Raw genomic sequence first — 20,393 nt, 5'->3', positions numbered from 1 at the left:
CATGTATAAGTTGCATGTGGTCCTCTCATTTCCAATTGTTGGCCCTTCTTTTCTGAAAAAATTAGTCTGCCTCTCATTCCCAATTGTTGGCCCTTCTTTTCTAAAAAATTCTAGCCTTGTTTGCTTGGATTCTATCTCCATTGCTATGGGCAAAAATGCATACTTGCTATATTTTTCTGAGTACAACTTTTTTAATGGAAGCTCTCAATGATAATTCCTTAGTTTTATTGCACAATATTGATTTAATTATTAAATTTACAGTCAACAAATAATGCAAACTCTTTAGTTACATTTTATAAGTAGTAAATTCCATTTTATACATAATGCAAAGCTTTATATTTATTTGAGCAACATGATTTTACTTAAAGAAGAATACCGACTTTTATTCGATGAAAATCCAGTCATTTTAGTTTTGTAATCCCTTTAAGCATGGAAAAGCAGCTGGAACATCAATTATCATTTATGCAAGAATACTACTTTGGTCACTATATTTAGGATGGATCAAATAATGCAAGTTCATGCTTGCATGGATCAATTAAAATTAATTTAGTGAGTAGAAATCTACCAATCAAAAAGACAAATAAAACGCTGCTTCCTTTTTTGTTCCATTTCAGTTCTACTTCTCAAAAAACACATGATCCGAGAGAGAGAGAGAGAGAGAGAGAGAGAGAGAGAGAGAGAGAGAGAGAGAGAGAGAGAGAGAGAGAGAGAGAGACGGCACAACATTATTCAAAATTATTTATAACTTTATACATTACAAAGAGGTACTTCATAATTTACATCATAAAACATTTACAATGTAATGAATGAAAAAATTGGTTAACATAACTCAACAAGGAAACATTTGAAAACCATCAACAAAAGTGATAAAAGAAAAAAACATAAACTAGGTTTAACAACATTTGTTGGCACACAAGTTTACAACAATCCTCAGTTTAAACGCTTTGATTCAAAAAAAATTCCAGTTAAGGCCTTGTATTATAAATTCAGTTTGAATTCAAGTCAATGGACATGAACATTAACAAAGTTAGTAAAATAAATCTCACATACTAAATTTTCCAAATGCAATTGTCAATGAATATTTCTATGTTTCTGACAATTGCATATGTTTTTCAGTCACTTTCAATAATCTCTGCGATTGATAGTCCTCGATTGAACTCTACTCGTAGTTATAAGGCCTCAACTGAAACTTTTTAAATTAGAGGATCCACTTGGATTTCTATAAACTTGAGAGCCAACAACTATAGTTAACCCAAAAACAAAACACAGCTCAACTTCAAATCTCAGATGTTAGTTGTATTCTATAAGTTTTTAACAATGACTGACAAAGGAAAGTTGACAACATGACCTTTATTTCCAAAAAGTCCAATCCTTCCAAAGCTAGCAACCGAGCTGTTCATCGTCGCATTCAAGAATATAGACAATACTTGTGTCTGCCCCCAGCCAATCTGAAAGTGAGTTGGAGAAACCTTTACAGAAACTCCATACGGAGCACTCCAACCCACACTGTAAGTTTCGTTGTCAGCAACATTACGCACTAACCTCTGGACTGTTCTAGACTGATTAAGTTTCACTATAGTGATTGACGGCAAGTTCAAATCAGTACCACTGATGGTAGAATTATAAGCCCAACAGTTTTGACCGGTGTAATTCAAGACCACAGGTGCTGATCCATTAATGCCACAAAGAAATGACATATACTCATCATAACCTACACAAACAACACTTGCATATCAGGCAAAGACTAAGATGTCAAACCTCAGATAATATTAGTAAAATAACAAGAAGCAATTAGGGTATGCCAAATATTTAAACACACAATGTATGATGTATGTAAGCTGGTGAGACATACCGGAATCAAAAATCAATCCTGGATTCAGTGCTGCTGTTGCATTCACAAAACCACTGCCCATGTCAAAAGGTGTTGCAGGAGACTGGTTTAGATCTGGATTCGCATAAGCACGCTGAGCCATTATTGGCCCACCATTCTTGTCATATGGAGAAGCTGTTGTGGAAAGTGCAGATCCAATTGCAGAAGGGCCAAAACTTGGGAATTTCTGCTTGATAAGTGCAGCAAGCCCAGCAACATGAGGAGCAGCCATGCTTGTCCCGGACATTATTGCAAAGTTCTCACCTAAAAGTGTATACAGATCAATACATATTTGCACAGTGCATATATCTAATGTAGTGCAGAACACCATAAGTAAGAAATCTTTGTGATCTGTACTGAGTTAAAAATGTATTGTTATTTATGTTTGTAATCTTGTACCAAGGAATTCAACTGAGTCAGCTCCAGCAGAACTCCAAGCAGCCCATACAAGATTTCCAGGAGCTACCAAGTTAGGTTTCAATATATCCGCATCATCAAGAGAAGTATCTTCAGGATCTGGTCCTCTAGCAGAGTAATACATAATTTTTGGAGCAGAATTGCTATAGTTTGCCTTTAATCCACCACAAATGCTTGCACGAGCCTTAAACTTGACAATTTTGTTTGAAGGACCATCTCTCTCCAGAGAGGAGTTGTAGTATTTAAGTAAAATCTGCCAAAAAAATATCATTTACACACAGTAAAGTCAAAGTGATAAACGGGCAAAAAGACCATAAAAATATGTCCATACGTGAACATATACTTGACCACAGTTCCATTACCTTGGAGTCTTCTGGGGAGGAAATAATAATGCCAGGCATTTTCATTGGAGTAGGATTAAGCTGAAAACCAATTACAAAAGAATCCATGTAGAATACAACACCAGCAGCACTTAGGTTTTTAGCTGTTTGTAATGCTTGTTTCATTGTAGAGAGCCCAAGCACAAATCGAATTGAATAGCTACAGATTAAAAGATTCCCTTGGACTAGATCACGGTTAAAGTGACTAGAGTCTTGGCATTCACCCACATACATATCATCTGCAACAGTAGCTTCATCGTTCAATGCATGAATGGCAGAAACGAGTGTATACAATGTATCGTTCCCTGTACCAGCTGAAGTGAAGAGGATACATATCAGTCTACTTTCCAATAGAAATGACCAGACTCATAATGGTATAAAAGTCACTATTGCACATATCAAGAGATAACCATACAATTTTTATCGTAGGAGCAGACTAAGCATGTGATTCAATAAGAAGAAAACAAAATAATAGGTTGAAGCAGGACTCAATTATATCACAAGGTTACTGAAGTCTATATCCATAAATCATGTAAAATGAACCTAGAATGAACTGCCAAATACTATAGAAGTGGCTGTGCAACAAATACCTAAGGATCTCAAATTAACGCACAAAGATAAAAAGTATGAACAACCAAAGAGGGCATCCTGTATAAGAAAACAAGCAAAAGCAAAAACTCCAACACCTAAATACATATAGGGATGTTGTGGACATAGTTTTCATTTTCTCATGTAAATAAACAGATTGGATGATCACAGAGAAGCTTAAAGTAATCCATATCACAATTTTTACAAATCACCCTCCCTGAGCATAAAGAAGAACTATGAGTTATCCTCATCTTTTTCTTCTACAAGTATGAAAAGAAGTAGAAACATCAACAATATCAAGTAATATGGTAATGGTAGTTAATGATGGACATCATAACACAAAATAATAACTCAGTTCAAATTGTGTTGTAACTTCACTTTCCAATCCAGATTAAGCTGTGTATAATGAATCAATACTTGCTTGCCAGACTCCCATGTACAACAAGGTACCTAGAAAACAGACACAAAATAACAAGATAAACTTACGTGCAAGCCCAACTCCAGGTATGGTGACATTGTTCCCAAGCGTCATAGAGTTACTATAGCTTCTATCATGAGAGGCAGCACCAACTGTGAAAATCCATGGACTGAAGGAAGACATGCTGTTTGGAGATGGTCCGGTATTGCCTGCTGCTTGCACAACAAAAATACCAGCCTTTACAGCTGATAGTAATGCCATGTCAATGGGATTAAAGAATGTAGCAATTCCGGGTGGACGTCGATTAGGAGTAATTGATAAGCTTATTACATCAACCCCATCCTGAGCAGCCTGAGAATGAATGAACTTCCAAATTAACTATGATGCAGGAGTTAATAAATATAGTCATCTATTAAACTTTCCTAGCATCAATTAAAAAAACAGCTAAGGTTCCAGAAAAGGACAAGACAGAAACATTGACATTTCCATGGATTACAATCAAATGACACTGTCATAGCCCTGGACCCCCTTGTAAATTCATCACGTGTGATATAAATATTTCATATAAACATATCAAACAAATTATCTTCACCTGGTCTATTGCAGCAACAACATCTGCAGCAAAGCCTCCAAAGCTCTTGTACAATGCCTTGTAAACAGCAATACTGGAAAGATTTGGTAGTTAGTTAGCATGTAAAAACGAAAAAGCAAATGATTTTCTATAAAATTGAGGGAAGGTGTATGTTAGCTGTCACTAAAAGTAAAGACATCAAAATTTCAATTATTTTGGCTTTAAAATGTGTACCATATATGCTTCAAAACAGTAACAGGTAAGAAAATTAACCCTGTTCATCGTTTTCCAACAAGAATAATAGTTGTTTCATGGTTAGTTTTTTCAAGGATGAGTTGAAAGAGCAGTGGAAGGACTGAATAGAAAATTTCAGACATAGAGTAATTACTGGGAACGAGGAGCCATCCCACTTGCATTTCCAAAGTGATGACCTGAAACAACCACTGGAATCCCATGGTTTCCTGCTGCAACAGAAGCTGTGTGCCTGTATGTTAAAATTAGACCCATCATTCACCATTTTCGAGTTGAACAGAACAACATGAAAGATGATACTACCTTTTCTTCTTCTCTCTCTCTCTCTCTCTCTCCCCCCTCAAAGTATCTCAAAGACTGCTATTTTTTTCAATTGGTATTTAAAGAATTTTTTAGCTTTCTCACATAGTACATGCAAATTGATGTGAAGAATTTAAGAACTTATCGAATTACATATCACACTGAAAAAATTATATCTTTAGAAAATAAACTTGTTTTACTTCAACAATGAGATTAGAATATAATTTATTTTATTTCCAATTGTATATAATCTAGAAACACCATGAGTACAAGACAATGCAATTAATAGTAACCTCAACATACAAAAAAGCATACAAAGTGAACGGAAAAGAATAAACATGTGGCCTATACAATGTCAATATAGGAAAGCCTCTTCAACACAAAGAGAGAATGCATTAGGAATGTCAATAAAAGTTCCTTAGCTGCACTAATCTTCCTTTTTTATTTTGAATTTCGATAGGCCCCTATAGATCTCTTACAAGTTCCTTATAGCAGTATCATTTCAAAATTTATAAGAGGTGAAAAATCCCAACATATGACTAAAGTGTATTCAAACATTGCTTCCTCTATTTTTCTCTCTAAGGGGAAAAAAGATAGCAACCCGAAGTTTCCAAGTAAAAATCAGGATTAAATGTAACTGCAAACAACAACAACAACAACAACAACAACAACAACAACAACAAAAGATGCTAAAAACATGGAATAGACATAGCTTGTAGAGGCACAAAAGTCAGAACAATAGGAAAAGCAAGATAACTCACGTGCCATGGCCATCACCATCAAATGGTGAAGCATAGTCCTGTGATGAGTTGAAAATTCCCCTGATTATAGCAGATGCTGCAAAATGGCGGGCCCCAACAAGCTTCCTATTGCATGAACCAGATGGGAAATCAGGAGTAACTTCACAGATGCCTGAAAAATGATGTGGAACTGGATATTGATGATCAGACGTAGCATCAGCAAAACTTGGATGGGATGGATCAATGCCAGTATCTATAAATCCAATTACAATTCCCTCTCCTGCAAATTCATATCCACCTTCTTGTGCCCAAGCCCCTTGTGGTAAACCCAAGAACTGGGGAGTATGGGTAGTTGCAGTTCTAACAGAGTAATCCATAACAATATTTGCCACTTCTCTCCTCCTAGTAAGCTTATCCGCCTTCAAATTCAGAAATATAACTCCATTAATGGTTTGAAATTAAACAGTTTAAATCCAAATAATAGGTTATCAACCACCAAAATGTAGAAAGTCTACATTAACCAATATATAGAAAATAACAAAGATTATAAGTAGTTATAAATGACTGATGTTTTACCTGTTGTGGGGTAACAAGCACAGCAAATCCATTAATCAAGTAATGGTAGCTGTATAGCTTTAGATAATTCTCCCCTCTCAATGCCCTCTTTAGCAATGAATCATGAACCCGAGAAATATAAGAACTGTACCTCCGATCTGTTCTTGTAATATTCCTGTTTCTGAAGATAAGGCATTCAAAATCAGTGAAGCTAATACTCCAACCAAAACAAAGTCCAAGAAGAAGTCAAAACTCCAAGAAGAAGTCAAAGTTAAATAGTGAAAGAAAAGAGAACAATGAGGTAAAGTAAATGAAATTCTAGTAAAAAACATAATTATGTGTGGTAGATGGATTTCCAACATATTAATTAATAAAAACAACTATAAAACATTGCAAAACCTCCACTACCTGAAGTTTTCTTTATGAAATAGTAATGGGACATGGCAGATCAATTAATTTACAAAAAAATAACATAAATAAATAAGAAAAGAAAAGGAAAAAGAAAAATAAATTTATGAGGATTTCACATCCAGTAAGGAGTAAGATCAAAAACATTAAACCCTTGCAACAAAAAGAAAATAATAATAAATAACAGAAATTGAAACCTTGAAGACATGTGCATACTAAATAATTTTAGTTAATGAGGGCTGAAAGAAATCATAAGACCCAATTGTCCGTAACTGAGAAACCGTACTGTGAAATTATGAAGTTTGGAGGAAAATTTGACCACGATTTTGGAAATTATAAAATCTACTTCCCAACAAAAGAAAATAGAAACAGAAAGTAATTTCACAAAGAACCAAAAATAATTACAATAATAGCAAAAGATATTAAATTTGAGCTTTCGAATTTTTACTCAGCCAAAATTTACAATGAAATTTAACAAAAAGTGAAGAAGAAGAAGAAGAAGACAAGCTAGTACCTTAGTGAAGAAGAAGAAGAAGAAGACAAGCTAGTACCTTGGTTTGTGAATGTTTAACCTTCCAGAAGCACCATTTCTGGTAGCATGACCTTCCCTTCTCAACTCACCATAATAATTAGCAGAATGAGCTTCTTTAAGAGTGACAATATACACAGCCGAAGTGTTTTCCGAATCATCTTGACACAACGTGCTCAAATACATTCCAAAACAAAGAACCACCATTAAATACAACCCATAAATGCTCCTCATTTTGGAAACCGAAAAAGAAGGAAAATTTTCCCAGTAAACAAACAGACCCAGATGAACAAAATCGCTTTTTTAGCTCAACTCCTCAAAAACCCAAGTCTTCCATTTTTATTTTTTTTTTCCCCAAAAAGCAAGCTTCTTCCTCCCCAGTATTTTTAACCAATGTCAATGGCACAGACTTAAAGAAAAACCCAGAAAACCAAAGTACCCTTTACTGAAATGCAAACATTACTAAGATGGGAAAGTGGAAAATCGCATAAGCATTCACGGAAACGAAGTGAGATGGTCGAGAAAGAAAGACTCTTTTCGTTGAAAAAGACCACCTTTCGTTCACTTTTTGATGTAAGAAAGAGAAAATAGAAAAGAAAGGAAGTCGGTATTAATAGCTGGACTGCTAAGAAGTATTAGAGAATCTACATAAAACTTTCTTGGGTGCTGTGTAGTTGAACGTTTTGTTTATTTTTTCACGAGTAGAAAAGCAAAAAAATAAAAACGATCATTTTTCTTTTGTTGTCGTTTCCATATTTTAGACTGTTGAAAGAGTTTTTGGTGTCTTTTTCTGTATTTTAGAGTGTTTCTTCATCATCTTTTTTGGACATACATACTCAAATTAAAAACACATTATCTTCTCCTACAAAATTACACTTTCAATGTGTGTATATATGTAATGTATACGCAGCCACTTCCATGTAGTCATGTACATACAGTGATGGTAGGCTGATGGGTCAGCATTCTCAATTTGGCCCTTCTAGCATGTGGTTGTCTATTTGCCCCCAACGTTCCAATTTTTTTAAGACCACCCGTGACATAACTTGCAGAAAGAGAAAGACTGAAAGGAGTAAAAAAAAGGTGGAAAAAAGAAGGAGAAAAAAAATGGAGGTTGGTGGGGTTGTCGTGGGACGGTGGTTTATGGACTATGGTGGTGGAGTTAACAACACAAACACACTTCCATGGATGAGTGCTTGCACATGTGAAAAGAAAAGTGCAAAGAAAATGAGTAGAAAATTTTTATAGGATTCTAGTTCCATGTTTTGGAATCTTTTTATTGCTCATAATTCATCTATGCTTTTCTTTTTATCTCCTTTATATGAATGAAAATTTTCCTAGTGATTTCCTCATATTCTTCACACAATCTCTCTTTATTTTTTTCCTCACAAAGTGGTAGGCCAGATGCCACCATAACACAACCATCATACCCTGTTTGTGACCGTGTTATATAATAGTCGTTAAAGGGTTTTTAGTGTCTCCAAAAGAACCCGATTCCACAATCATTAGGTTTTCTCTATCTTTTTGGAGGTAAAAAATCCATATCATTTCCTTTTCTTTTCATTTTTTTTCTTTGTTTTTTCTCTTTCCATGTGACAAAGCTGAGAGAGAGAGAGAGAGAGAGAGAGAGAGAGAGAGAGAGAGAGAGAGAGAGAGACAAAGCAAATTGCGTTTACCGTTGGCCCATTATTCCTTCTATTTAGAAAACCAAGTTTTAGTGACAAAATAATGGACAAATAAAATAATATCTTTCTAAATTTTTAGGGGAGACAAACGTGATTATCTTTTATCCATTTGCTAATTATGATATCCCTTTATCGAAATATCTATCATTAGTGTTACTAATTAGTCAAAAACTAATACTAATAAAGTTTGCAAGTACTATACAATGATACTGGGAATGTATACTGAAAATAGGCATTATTTTGATACTTTGAAGTTTGACCAAATGGGTTTTTTTTTTCTTTTTCTTTTTTTTTTTTGGTGAATCTTATAGGGAGTAATTAAGAGAATCCCCTTCTGATGGGGATATTGACAATTAATTATGGATCGCATGCATTATTTTTGCTCTCCAAGTATTGCCCAATGGTTATCTATGAGAGAGGAATATTGGGGTGTTTAAATAGCTGTTCCTTTGGACATTTGTGGGGTGTAACGTTATACATCTTCTCAATTTAAAGTGTGTCCCACATTGAATTCGTAGGATGTCAAAATTGATATTGAAATACTTGTTATTAATTGGGAGCTGTCAATTTTTGAAAAAGATTCGTCTAACAAATGTTTGTACTCTATTTTTTCCTGCATTCATTAATGGTTCTTTAAAGCTTCTATTATACTTATATAAGACTCACCATCTACATTCATTGCCTTCCTGGGTTTAACATGTACTAGATTTGTCCAATTAAAGATGGTGTACGTCATAAATTTTCCAATTATTCATCCATGAAAATGGTTTTATTGTTATTTTTATCCAACCACCTATAAAAATTTAAGTTTTATATGAAATTAGAGAATTATTCTCCTCATAAAATTTTCAGTAATAAGAGCTTTTCTTTTTTTTTAAACAAAAAATATGACTTCAAAATTTTATTTAAAGAAACATTAATAGGAGATGGAGAGAGTTAACTTCAGTAGTAAAACATCTTATGTTATGAGGGCATGGATTCGCATGGATTCGAATCATATAGAAAATAAATTTTGAATATTTTATAATGTTCCAAAAGAAAAAAAAAAAAAAAACATTAATGGGGCAGACGGGATCTAGAGAAGTTCATATAACTCTATATCAAAATGGTTTAAGCGAAAAATTAAAAAAATAAAAATTGGATTGGGTAAAAAGAAACCTACTATTTAAATCTTGTCTAATCGGATTGGACCGAATTTAAAATAGTTCTGCAGGCCAACCCAATCTTCATTTTAAAAGGTTCTAAAAAGAAGTGTTTTTGAGTTGAATTATGGTTGGGCCTAAAGTGGCGAGCTGATTTTATCATTGATGAGCCTGGTCCACTCTTGTTTGACGAAGAAGGTTCGCCAAACCGGCTACACCGAACCGGGTCCACAGAAAGTGGCTAAAGATTTGAAGAAGGTGAGCCTATTCCACAGGTGGTGAAAGAATGGTGTCCTTTGCTATACCATCAATGGCAGCAACAGCTTCATCATCTTCAGCTCCATTGGCTTGTTGTTCTTCTACTTCTCTGCATTGCTCTGCAAATTATTCAAATTGCAGGAGGAGGAGCAGTACTATTCACTGTCTGAGAATCACTGCTTCTTCAAGTCTCGCTGATGCCTCTGCACTTCTTCGAGCTGCCCACCACACTGTATGTTATGGTTTTTTTCATTATTTCCTTGAAAATTTCCATTTTTAGAATATTTAGAGAGAAAACAAAGCAAATGTTCGAATTTTGGGTTGTGGGTTATTTATTTATTTATTTTTTATAGGTGGATACTTACATAAAAAGCGGCATGGTAATTGGTTTGGGGTCTGGTCAAGCTTCTGCCATGGCTATAGAGTATCTGGGTCGGCAGCTTCGTGTGGGTGCTTTTAGAGATTTAGTGGGGATTCCCACGTGAGTTTTATATATCTTTCTTTTATCTTCCTAAGTATATATAAATACTTTGTTTTCAATTTCTTAGTTTCTTTGCCACCAATTTTGTTTTTTGTTGATATTATATTTCAATCAACTTCTCCAATTAGTTCTGTAACATGTTGGTTTGTTTCTACGCAGGTGTGCTGCAAGTGCGAGTGAGGCAGCAAAAGCAGGAATTCCACTGGATTACTACCAAGACAGTTCCCAAGTGTGCACAAATTCTTAACCTCTAAAACAAATTTTGTTTTTTAACTGGTGGTTTGCGACTCTTAGATGTTTTGGAATGTTCTCCTTGCTTGTGGGTTTGTCAAAAATGAATAACAAGCAATTCAATGCATTTTGAGCATGCATTCCCTGGGAAATGTTTGAAAATTAAAGCTGCAGACTGCAGTGACGGATTCATAAGCCATAGAGACGTGGGTAGAACAAAATGCCTGCACCATTCTGAATGTGCGATCAGTATGATATTATTTGAGCGTTAAATGTTAGTAGAATGTCATTTTTAACTTGCTTCTTTGTAGATTGATTTTGCATTTGATGATGCTGATGTTATAGAAGAAGGAACACTTACCGCTATCATTGGTCGTCGGAGTTTGCAAGGTGATGAGTCCATTATCCAACAGAAGGTGGGTCAGAAATCTCAGGATATATATATATATTTTTTTTGTCTGTAGGCTTGTAAAGCTGAAGCTACAGAAGAGGGAATTTGTTAAGATATAACTGAACAATTTTTTTTTCCCCTTTCCGCTTGCAGAGTATATTAAATACTGCAGGTAAACTTGTGTTCATGATCACAAAAAACAAGTACAAAGGTGGTCTGGATGGTTCTGTTCCAGTTTTAGTTCAGTCTGTAAGTTGCTAAATTTATCACCTTTTTTGTGTATATGAAACATAAAATACCAGAGTAAATGTAACATTACGTAAGATGACAATAAGATTCAATTTTATATTTCAGCTTAACTGGTTGGAAACTGCGGAAGAGATTGATGATCTGTTTTTGGGTGATGCAGAGGTTTGCTCTCTACAAATATTTCCTTGCCTTTGCTTTTGTTTCTTTTAATATCTTAAATAGTTATTCTTCTTCTTTATTTTAGATGGGTAGAATGTATCACCTATCACCTTTACTTCACAGTTAAAGAGTCATCAGATGGCCAGGAACCCAAATGATCTCGCATGCACGACCTTCTTTGGCCATAAAAAATGTAGTTATTCACACACAATTATAGTTAATTTCGTGTAGGTTTAGCCACTCTCTTAGCTTGATGCAGGTATTCTTATTTGCACAGTGTGCAATAATGGCAGCTTCAAGGCAGGGTATTCAGTCTGGTTTAGCAATGCCTAGACTTTAGTTACTGTCAGAAGTTTTATCCTGGCCAGTTGCTTAGATGTCTAATTGATGAAGCTTTTCTGTGTATGTGCAAGAAAATAAATGATATGTGCAAAATTCTGTCAACAAATGTTCCTTTATTTTATTTATTTAGCATTAGAAACAGGTGTTTTCTTACATCAATGACTCCAGTTTTTGGTAGAATTTAAGTATTGTTTAGTGTTCATTATGCGGAAGAAGCTGCTGATAATAGTACCATTTTCTCCCTTCTAAACGAAGGTATGGAGGAGACCAGCAATAGGGCATGCAGGTCCAATGGGGGGTGACTTCCCCCTACTTACCAAAGAAGGACACAATGTTCTTGATGTCATTTTCACATCTCCCATACAAAGTCTTGGTAGGTCTCGGACATTCTTCTTCCTGTTTGAACATGGCTTACTGTGGTTGGAGAATACTTTTGATTGCTTGTATAAACTATAATTTTCAGGTGATGTAGCTAAAAGCCTTGATAACATTGATGGGGTTGTGGACCATGGAGTCATTTCCAAATTCCCGTAAGGTTTTTGTTCCTTTGTAGACTCTTTATGTTTTATAGATTAGGTATGCATATTGTTTGATTCACAGATTGGCAGATATCACTTTCAGCATGAAAAACAACAGTCCTTTCGGTAGACTAGTAGGTTTGTCATGGCAGAATGCAAAAAAATAAAAAAAATTAAGAATAAAAATATTGCACTTACTATTGTTTTATTCCTCTATTTCACTTATTATTATTATTTTTTTATTTTATTTTTTTGGTGGTTGGAGATGCATAAGTAGTGAAAGTAATGAAGTTTATCTTAGTAGTGCTGCACATTTCTGAAAAATGAGAACTATGCATTAAATGTTTTCTTGGAATTTAACTTTTCTGTATTGTGGAGTTACATTAGATTGACTTGAACGAACCAATAATAACTCATGCATATGAGATAGTATTTTGTTCAAAAGTTGGACCATGAAATGTAAAATTACATGAGATTAATTTTTATGATTTGGGTGATTGAGGAGTCCAAATTAATATGCCATAATATGCACATGAGACCCAACTTGACCAAAAACTTGAGCCATTTAGGTCCTAGACTTATCCAGTATATCAATCCTACATCATTTTTTTTTTCTTGGTACTGTATTGTTTACCTTTTATTCCACTTTTGTTGGTCTCTACATCTCTTTATATATGGGTTTTTTTTTCAGGTTTTAGGCATTTTGAGTAGCTCCATGTTTGACTTTGTACCCACTTTGCTGCACCATCCTTTAGTGGCTTTTAAGTCATTCTATGGTTCAGCCAAAGAGAGTCCAATTTTCCATGATTCAGTGGCTCTGTGCAATAAAGTTCAATAATTCATCCTTTAGCGGCTTGTTATCTCGTTCAACAGCTCAACATGGGGTGTCTTAGACTCCATCCTTCAATGGCTTGTTATCCTATTGAAAGGTTCTGTTCATTAGAGTTGAATACTCTATCATTTTAAGGGATCAGCCTAAGAGAGTCCAATATTTATCTTTTCATTGGCTTGTTATTCCATTCTGCATCATGTCTTAGGAGAGTCCGATACTGAATACTCCATCTTTCGTGGTGGCTCTTGTCCTCTATAATTCTATCCTTGGGAAGCCCACTGATTTGATCCTAACACAACAGACTTGAACTTGCTTGAAGAGTTGTGTTGCTTACCGCATACCTTCTCACTGGGTTGCAATACCTCACTTCTTTGAGATCTATCTTGGTCCAAGATCTTTAGCTGTTAGCTCTGATACTAATTTGTACATGATTCAGGAAGTTCATGGAATTCAAATAAATAGGGCCTTAGTATACAGTATGAGAAACCCAACTTGACCGTATACTTTTAAGGCAGTAGATCTTGAATCAATTCGACATATGAATCCTATATTTTTTCTTTGCTTATCAAAAATGCTTTCTGAAAAAAATACTAGCTGCATTTTGGAATCTTTGGTGTAGATGAAAAATGTTTAACTAAATTACTTAATATATATTGAAAAGGAAGCTTCATATTTGGCAGACCTAGGTAACCATACAGACACCTTTTATCCATTACTGCTGCCATTGCCAGGTTACTAAAAGAATGACCTTTAAGCCTTTTGGTTTTGTTCTTATGTTCCTTATTATAAAATAGAAACAGAAGAATGTGAATAATGGGATATTTTTATTATGCTTCTGTACATTAGGTTTTATAACCTTTTCTAGGATACATAATAGGTAATAAATCCTCTTAATTCTAAATATAAATAAAATAAAATAAAACTGATTCCTAAATATCTGTACAGCTCATAACTACCTAAAATAAATAAATAAATAAACACATAATCAAACACATATGTACAGAATCTTCCAACACTCCCCCTCAAGCTGGCATGAATATATCACTCATGGCAAGCTTGCTAACTAAGTTCTCATACTGCCCTCTAGGAAGTCCTTTGGTAAGAACATCTGCTACTTGGCTCATGGTGGGTATGTAAGACATACATATCACACCGCTGTCTATCTTCTCCTTGATGAAATGTTTATCCACTTCTACATGTTTTGTTCTATCGTGTAGAACTGGATTATGAGCTATGGAAATAGCTGCCTTGTTATCACAATAGACTTTAATAGGTGCTGGTGTAGAAATCTTCAACTCTTCTAGGAGTCTTTTGATCCATAACACTTCACAAAAGGTATGTGCAACAGAGCGGAATTCTGCCTCTGCACTACTCCTTGCTACAACATTCTGTTTTTTGCTTCTCCAAGTGACCAAATTCCCTCCTATCAAAGTGCAGTAGCCTGAGGTAGATCTTCTATCATTTATATCACCTGCCCAATCTGCATCTGTGTAGGCTTCAACTTGAAGATGACCCCTATTTTTGAACAAAAGTCCTTTTCCCGGAGTTCCTTTTAGATATCTCAAAATCCTGAACACAGCTTCAAAATGAGTAGATCCAGGTGAATGCATAAATTGGCTTACTACAACCTGTCATCCCTGTTTCTTTGAGCAAATCAAGAATGTATTTTCGTTGGTTGATGAAAATTCCCTCCTTGGACCTTGCAAACTCCATCCCTAGAAAATACCTAAGCTTTCCGAGGTCTTTAATGTCAAATTCAACCTCAAGCTTATTCTTCAGCTTGTTAATCTCGAACAGATCATTTCCAGTAATTATAATATCATCTACATACACTATCAAAACCGCTATCTTACCCTCGGTGGAGTGCTTGAAAAATAAAGTATCAGCTTGGCTTTGTGAGAATCCGTGCCTCTTTACTACATTCCCAAATCGTTCAAACCATGCTCTTGGTGATTGTTTCAACCCATATAAGGATTTTTTTAAACTGCAAACTTTGCCTCTTCCAAGACTTTCTTCAAATCCGGGTGGTAGGTCCATATATATTTCTTCCTTTAGGTCTCCATTCAAGAAAGCATTTTTGATATCGAACTGACGAAGTGGCCAATTGAAATTTACTGCAAGAGAAAGAAGTATTCTGATGGAGTTAATTTTAGCAACAGGCGCAAAAGTTTCTTGGTAGTCTATACCATGAGTTTGGGTAAATCCTTTTGCTACGAGTCTTGCTTTGTATCTTTCCACACTTCCATCAGCTTTGCACTTCACTGTAAACACCCATTTGCAACCAATTGTCTTCTTATCATGAGGTAGATCAGTAATACTCCACGTATTATTTTTTCGAGAGCATTCATCTCTTCCATCACAACTAACCTCCACTTCGAATCATCTAATGCTTCCTGAACAGTTCTTGGCACATACATATTAGAAATCCTAGACACAAATGCTTTATGAGTATGTGATAATCTTTCATATGACAAGTATTTTGCAATAGGATGTTTTGTGCAAGCTCGGGTACTTTTTCTTAATGCAATTGGGAGATCAAGATCTGAGGATGATGGATTAGGCAAATTATGAGAAACAGATGGAATATGAGTAGACGAAGGCTTACTTTGAGTTATAGGACCTTCACTCGGCAAATTGGATTGGACTTCTGCTGGAGGAACAACTGGAACAGTAGTACCTTTATGAAACCTCTTCCTGGTATAAAACTGAAGTTCAGGATGAGAATTGTTATCTGTTTGTAGTACTTCTCCCCCTGTTTTTGATAATGTAATATCTGGCAAATTTAGATTAAGGGTACTATCACTCGGTTCCATTCTTTCAACAACTGTTTCCGGTATTTGCTTATCAGAAATAATTAAAGGTATAAATTTTTCTGGAATAGGTAAAGTTTTCCAAAAATTATCTTCCTTTGTTATGTTCTCCCCCTGAAGAGAATTTTTTTGAAAGAAAGGTTGGTCCTCAACAAAGTGTACATCCATACTCTCAAAAAACTTTTGTGTAACTGGATTAAAGCATTTGTATCCTTTTTTGTTAGACGCATAACCAAGGAAAACACATTTTTCAGCTTTAGGATCTAGTTTAGAGCGAAAAACATTTGGTATATACACATAACAAACGCAACCAAACACTTTTAAAGGAAGATCTACAGTTATCCGAGATGTGGGAAAAAAAGTTTTCAGAATCTGTAAAGGTGTTTCATATTTTAGAACTTTAGATGGCATTCTATTTATTAGATAACAAGCAGTTAGGATTGCATTTCCCCATAGATATTTAGGTACATTCATAGAAAACATGATGGCTCTAGCTACCTCAAGAAGATGTCTATTTTTTCTTTCAGCAATTCCATTCTGTTGTGGTGTATCACGACAAGTTGATTGATGAATAATACCTTTTTGGGTCAGAAATGCTCCTAAATATTTATTAAAGTATTCAGTCCCATTATCTGATCTTAAAATACCAATCTTGGTTTGAAATTGATTTTCAATCATTAGGAAAAATTCTTTAAATCTTTGTTCAACCTCTGATTTTTTTTCCAACAAGTAAACCCAACACACCCTTGTATGGTCATCAATAAAAGTTACAAACCATTTTTTGCCAGAAAGTGTAGTAACCTTAGAAGGACCCCAAACATCACTATGAAACAAATAAAATGGTTTTGAAGCAAGATAAGATTTTATTGGAAATGAAACTCGATGATCTTTAGCCAAATGACAAAACTCACAATGAAGTTTCGAACAATCAATTCCTTTAAATAATTTAGGAAATAAATATTTAAGATATGGAAAACTAGGATGTCCTAATCTTTTATGCCATAATATAACTTGATCATAGACAGGGTTTGAACTAGTACTACTTAGGCCATGAACTTTTTTATTACCAATAGCGGTTTCATCAAAGTAGTAGAGCCCATTTATCTCTCTAGCAGTTCCAATCATCTTCCCCGAGTTCTGGTCCTGAAAAATACAAATGGAAGGAAAGAAGAGAATGGAGCAATTAGTATCTTTAGATAGTTTGTTGACAGAAAGAAGATTGCAGGCAAGTTTTGGAACATGTAAAACAGATTTTAGAGTAATTTTTTCAGAAATTTTAATGTTTCCCTTTCTTGCAATAGATGACAAACTACCATCAGCTATTCTCACTTTTTCAATACCAGAACAAGGATAATAGGAACTGAACAGGTTAGAGTAACTTGTCATATGATCAGAGGCCCCTGAATCTATGATCCAAGGATATGATTTTCCTAGAACTGAGAGTGCCAAAGAATTGCTACCTGTTTGTGCCATAGACCCGACAGGAGTATTAGGTGACGAATAAGATTTTAGAAGTTTAAGAAGATGATCTAGTTGTTTTTTACTGAATGGAGATGATTCTGCCTCGTTTGCTAAGGGTAAACGCTGTTCACCAGATTTGCTCATCCTTCCGATGGGTGGTCTACCGTGCAACTTGTAGCAATTCTCTCGAGTATGGCGAGGTTTCCCACAGTAATCACAGCGTAGGTTATACTTGTCTCCAACCCGCTGATTTTGGAATGACTTTCGACTGGCTTGGGCTTCGGATATAATTAGGGCTGATCCTTCCACAGGTCCGGTTGTACTTGCAGTCTTCTTCACGAGCATCACTTGTCTCCGGCTCTCTTCTCTACGTACTTCTGCAAATACCTCACCAATTGGGGGCAAAGGATTCCTTCCAATAATCCGGCCACGAACCTCATCAAATTCAACATTTAAACCTGCAAGAAACTTGAAGACTCGGCCAACATTCACCATCTTCTTGTAGTAATTGCAGTCATCGGGTGACTTCCACTCATAATCGTTGAATAAATCCAGGTCCTGCCAAATTCTCTTAAGAGAATTAAAATATTTAGTCACAGAGTCCTCACCTTGGCGAATATCTCCAAGTTGTAGAGTTAATTCGTAAACTTGGGATTGATTCTCTAAATCTGAGTACATCTGTGAGATACTATCCCATAATTCCTTGGCTGTAGAATAGCAAAGATAATTTGCCCCTATCTCTTCAGCCATAGAATTAACCAACCATGTCATTACCATGGAATTTTCAGCATCCCAAATAGCATAGGTTGGATCATTCACATCGGGCTTCTTTGTGTCTCCTGTGATATAGCCAATTTTCCCTCTTCCTCTGATATACATGCGAACAGATTGTGACCACCGGAGAAAATTGTCACCATTTAGTCGGATTGTAGTGATCTGAAAAGGGTGACTTTCAGGTAAATTCCGGGCAATCTGAGGCTCAGATTGAGAAGACTGGGGCTGAAAATTGGATGTGATTTCGGACATTTTTAGTGCAGAAACGCAGAAAGTACTGTTTACGCGAGGATACTGTTCATGCGGCGAGGATACTGTTCATGCGGATTACTGTTCACGTAGGTACTGTTTACGCCGCCGCATTTTTTCACAGAGAGATTTAACCTTCTCTTATACCATATAAAATAGAAACAGAAGAATGTGAATAATGGGATATTTTTATTATGCTTCTGTACATTAGGTTTTATAACCTTTTCTAGGATACATAATAGGTAATAAATCCTCTTAATTCTAAATATAAATAAAATAAAATAAAACTGATTCCTAAATATCTGTACAGCTCATAACTACCTAAAATAAATAAATAAATAAACACATAATCAAACACATATGTACAGAATCTTCCAACACTTATTTGGTTACATTTCTCTTTCTAGTGACAATAAAAATGTACATTTTATTTGAATTCATCTTTCACAAACTTTGCGCCTTCTTGCAAGTGGAGTTTTGACATTTCGTTGCACATGATCAGAGAAGAAAAATATTGTTTGCTTCCATGATTTCATCTAGTCTACACCTTTCTCATGTTGGCAAATTAGCATCTCCAAATCAGTGTGTGTGTATATGTTTTTCTTGGTCGCCAACTTCAACATTAATCCTAGAAAAATGCTATTTGTCGTCACTGGTAAATGATCACTAGTGGAACTTACATGTCAAATGACAATTTAAACGATTACTATTAAAGAGTTTACTTTCTTCACCAATGATGATAAATAGCACGATTCTTAATCCTATGCTACTAACACTCCAATCATGGTTTATAACAAGTTTGATAATATTTATATGAGATGCAAATTTAATTTTCCTCATATTACTTTGATGAACTACAGATGCACAGCAGTAATTGCTTCAGAAGACGGACTAAGCATTGTCGATAATCTACGGAAGAGTTCAGTCGAATGAGTCTAATTTGGCCTAGCAGCACAAAGTATGCAGCTTTTTGGTATTGTTTCTGCACATATATTTTGCCTCGACTAGGATTTTAAATTTCATATATCTTTTACTGAAAAGGGCCCTTGAGGTTGTATTGGATGTTTCCAAAATTTCTTGAATTTTGGCCCTCCGCTCCTATAAGTTCTTTTACTCGAGCCATAAATATTTGTGTATGTGTGTGTGTGTGTGTGTGTGTGTGTATACATATATATTACTCCATTTTTGGTTCCATGAGTTGCCACATTTGGCCCTCCACTCCTATATGTTCTCTCATAGTAGACCTAACGAATTTTTCAGATATAAAGTTTCTGGTTGCATATATATTTTATTAATTTCCAAAATTATAAAAACCTTTTTACACCTATTTAACTTGACACTCTGTGTGGTCTCTCAACAGTGGGGAGAGAGAGAGAGAGAGAGAGAGAGAGAGAGGGTAACAACTCCCGTCGACGAACTAATTGAAGAAACCGAATTAATTTTCTCTGTTATTATATATTGTTCAATTCGGAACAAAAATGCATCAGCCATAATGCAATCTACAAAACGACCATAAACTTACAACAAAAATATTTGTAGCTTATCCACCTGTTAGAAATTCTTCTCGTTATATTTTAATATAAGAAACCAATGAGGAAATTAAGTATAGCATCAACACCAAAGACTTCAAAGAAAACTGTTTTCCCCAAATAGAGATATATAGAGATCATTCCTTCCTCCTCACGGTATTAAATATTAAAATCTATATGAAATCATTAACCATTAATTTATAACACAACAAATTCTCTAATACTCTGCTTTAAATAATTTAAAGTCAAGTCCAAAC

The 20,393-nt window shown here is 35.1% G+C and overlaps 2 protein-coding genes across 5 annotated transcripts; one reads left to right on the top strand and one right to left on the bottom strand.

Annotated features, from left to right (window-relative positions):
- Positions 1 to 725: 725 nt before the first annotated feature.
- LOC107433863 (subtilisin-like protease SBT2.2) lies at positions 726 to 7,723 on the bottom strand. 2 transcript variants are annotated; one of them, XM_016045236.4, is made up of 10 exons: positions 7,051 to 7,723; positions 6,113 to 6,272; positions 5,558 to 5,955; positions 4,633 to 4,728; positions 4,266 to 4,338; positions 3,742 to 4,024; positions 2,650 to 2,981; positions 2,270 to 2,540; positions 1,853 to 2,134; positions 726 to 1,711 (listed from the first exon to the last, which is right to left on the bottom strand). In XM_016045236.4, exons 1-10 carry the CDS (start codon positions 7,260 to 7,262, stop codon positions 1,302 to 1,304), a joined length of 2,517 nt encoding a protein of 838 aa, XP_015900722.3. In that variant the 5' UTR covers positions 7,263 to 7,723; the 3' UTR covers positions 726 to 1,301. The 2 variants fall into 2 exon arrangements, with proteins under 2 accessions (XP_015900722.3, XP_048330882.2); XM_048474925.2 differs by having other exon boundaries at positions 7,014 to 7,124.
- Positions 7,724 to 10,086: 2,363 nt separating this feature from the next.
- Positions 10,087 to 19,799, top strand: LOC107433843 (probable ribose-5-phosphate isomerase 4, chloroplastic). 3 transcript variants are annotated; one of them, XR_007241305.2, is made up of 10 exons: positions 10,087 to 10,342; positions 10,464 to 10,591; positions 10,751 to 10,820; positions 11,134 to 11,238; positions 11,367 to 11,462; positions 11,568 to 11,624; positions 12,219 to 12,336; positions 12,427 to 12,493; positions 13,173 to 13,716; positions 19,468 to 19,799. XR_007241305.2 is itself a non-coding variant. In XM_016045209.4 (9 exons), exons 1-9 carry the CDS (start codon positions 10,139 to 10,141, stop codon positions 19,538 to 19,540), a joined length of 918 nt encoding a protein of 305 aa, XP_015900695.3. In that variant the 5' UTR covers positions 10,088 to 10,138; the 3' UTR covers positions 19,541 to 19,799. The 3 variants fall into 3 exon arrangements, 2 of the variants coding, with proteins under 2 accessions (XP_015900695.3, XP_048330928.2); XM_016045209.4 differs by lacking the exon at positions 13,173 to 13,716 and having other exon boundaries at positions 10,088 to 10,342; XM_048474971.2 differs by lacking the exon at positions 13,173 to 13,716 and having other exon boundaries at positions 10,088 to 10,342; positions 12,427 to 12,498.
- Positions 19,800 to 20,393: the final 594 nt, after the last annotated feature.

The sequence above is a fragment of the Ziziphus jujuba genome, chromosome 1, assembly GCF_031755915.1.
Source record: "Ziziphus jujuba cultivar Dongzao chromosome 1, ASM3175591v1".
Lineage (NCBI taxonomy): Eukaryota > Viridiplantae > Streptophyta > Magnoliopsida > Rosales > Rhamnaceae > Ziziphus > Ziziphus jujuba.
The sequence above is the reverse complement of the archived record's forward strand: the minus strand, read 5'-3'. Positions and strand labels throughout refer to the sequence as shown.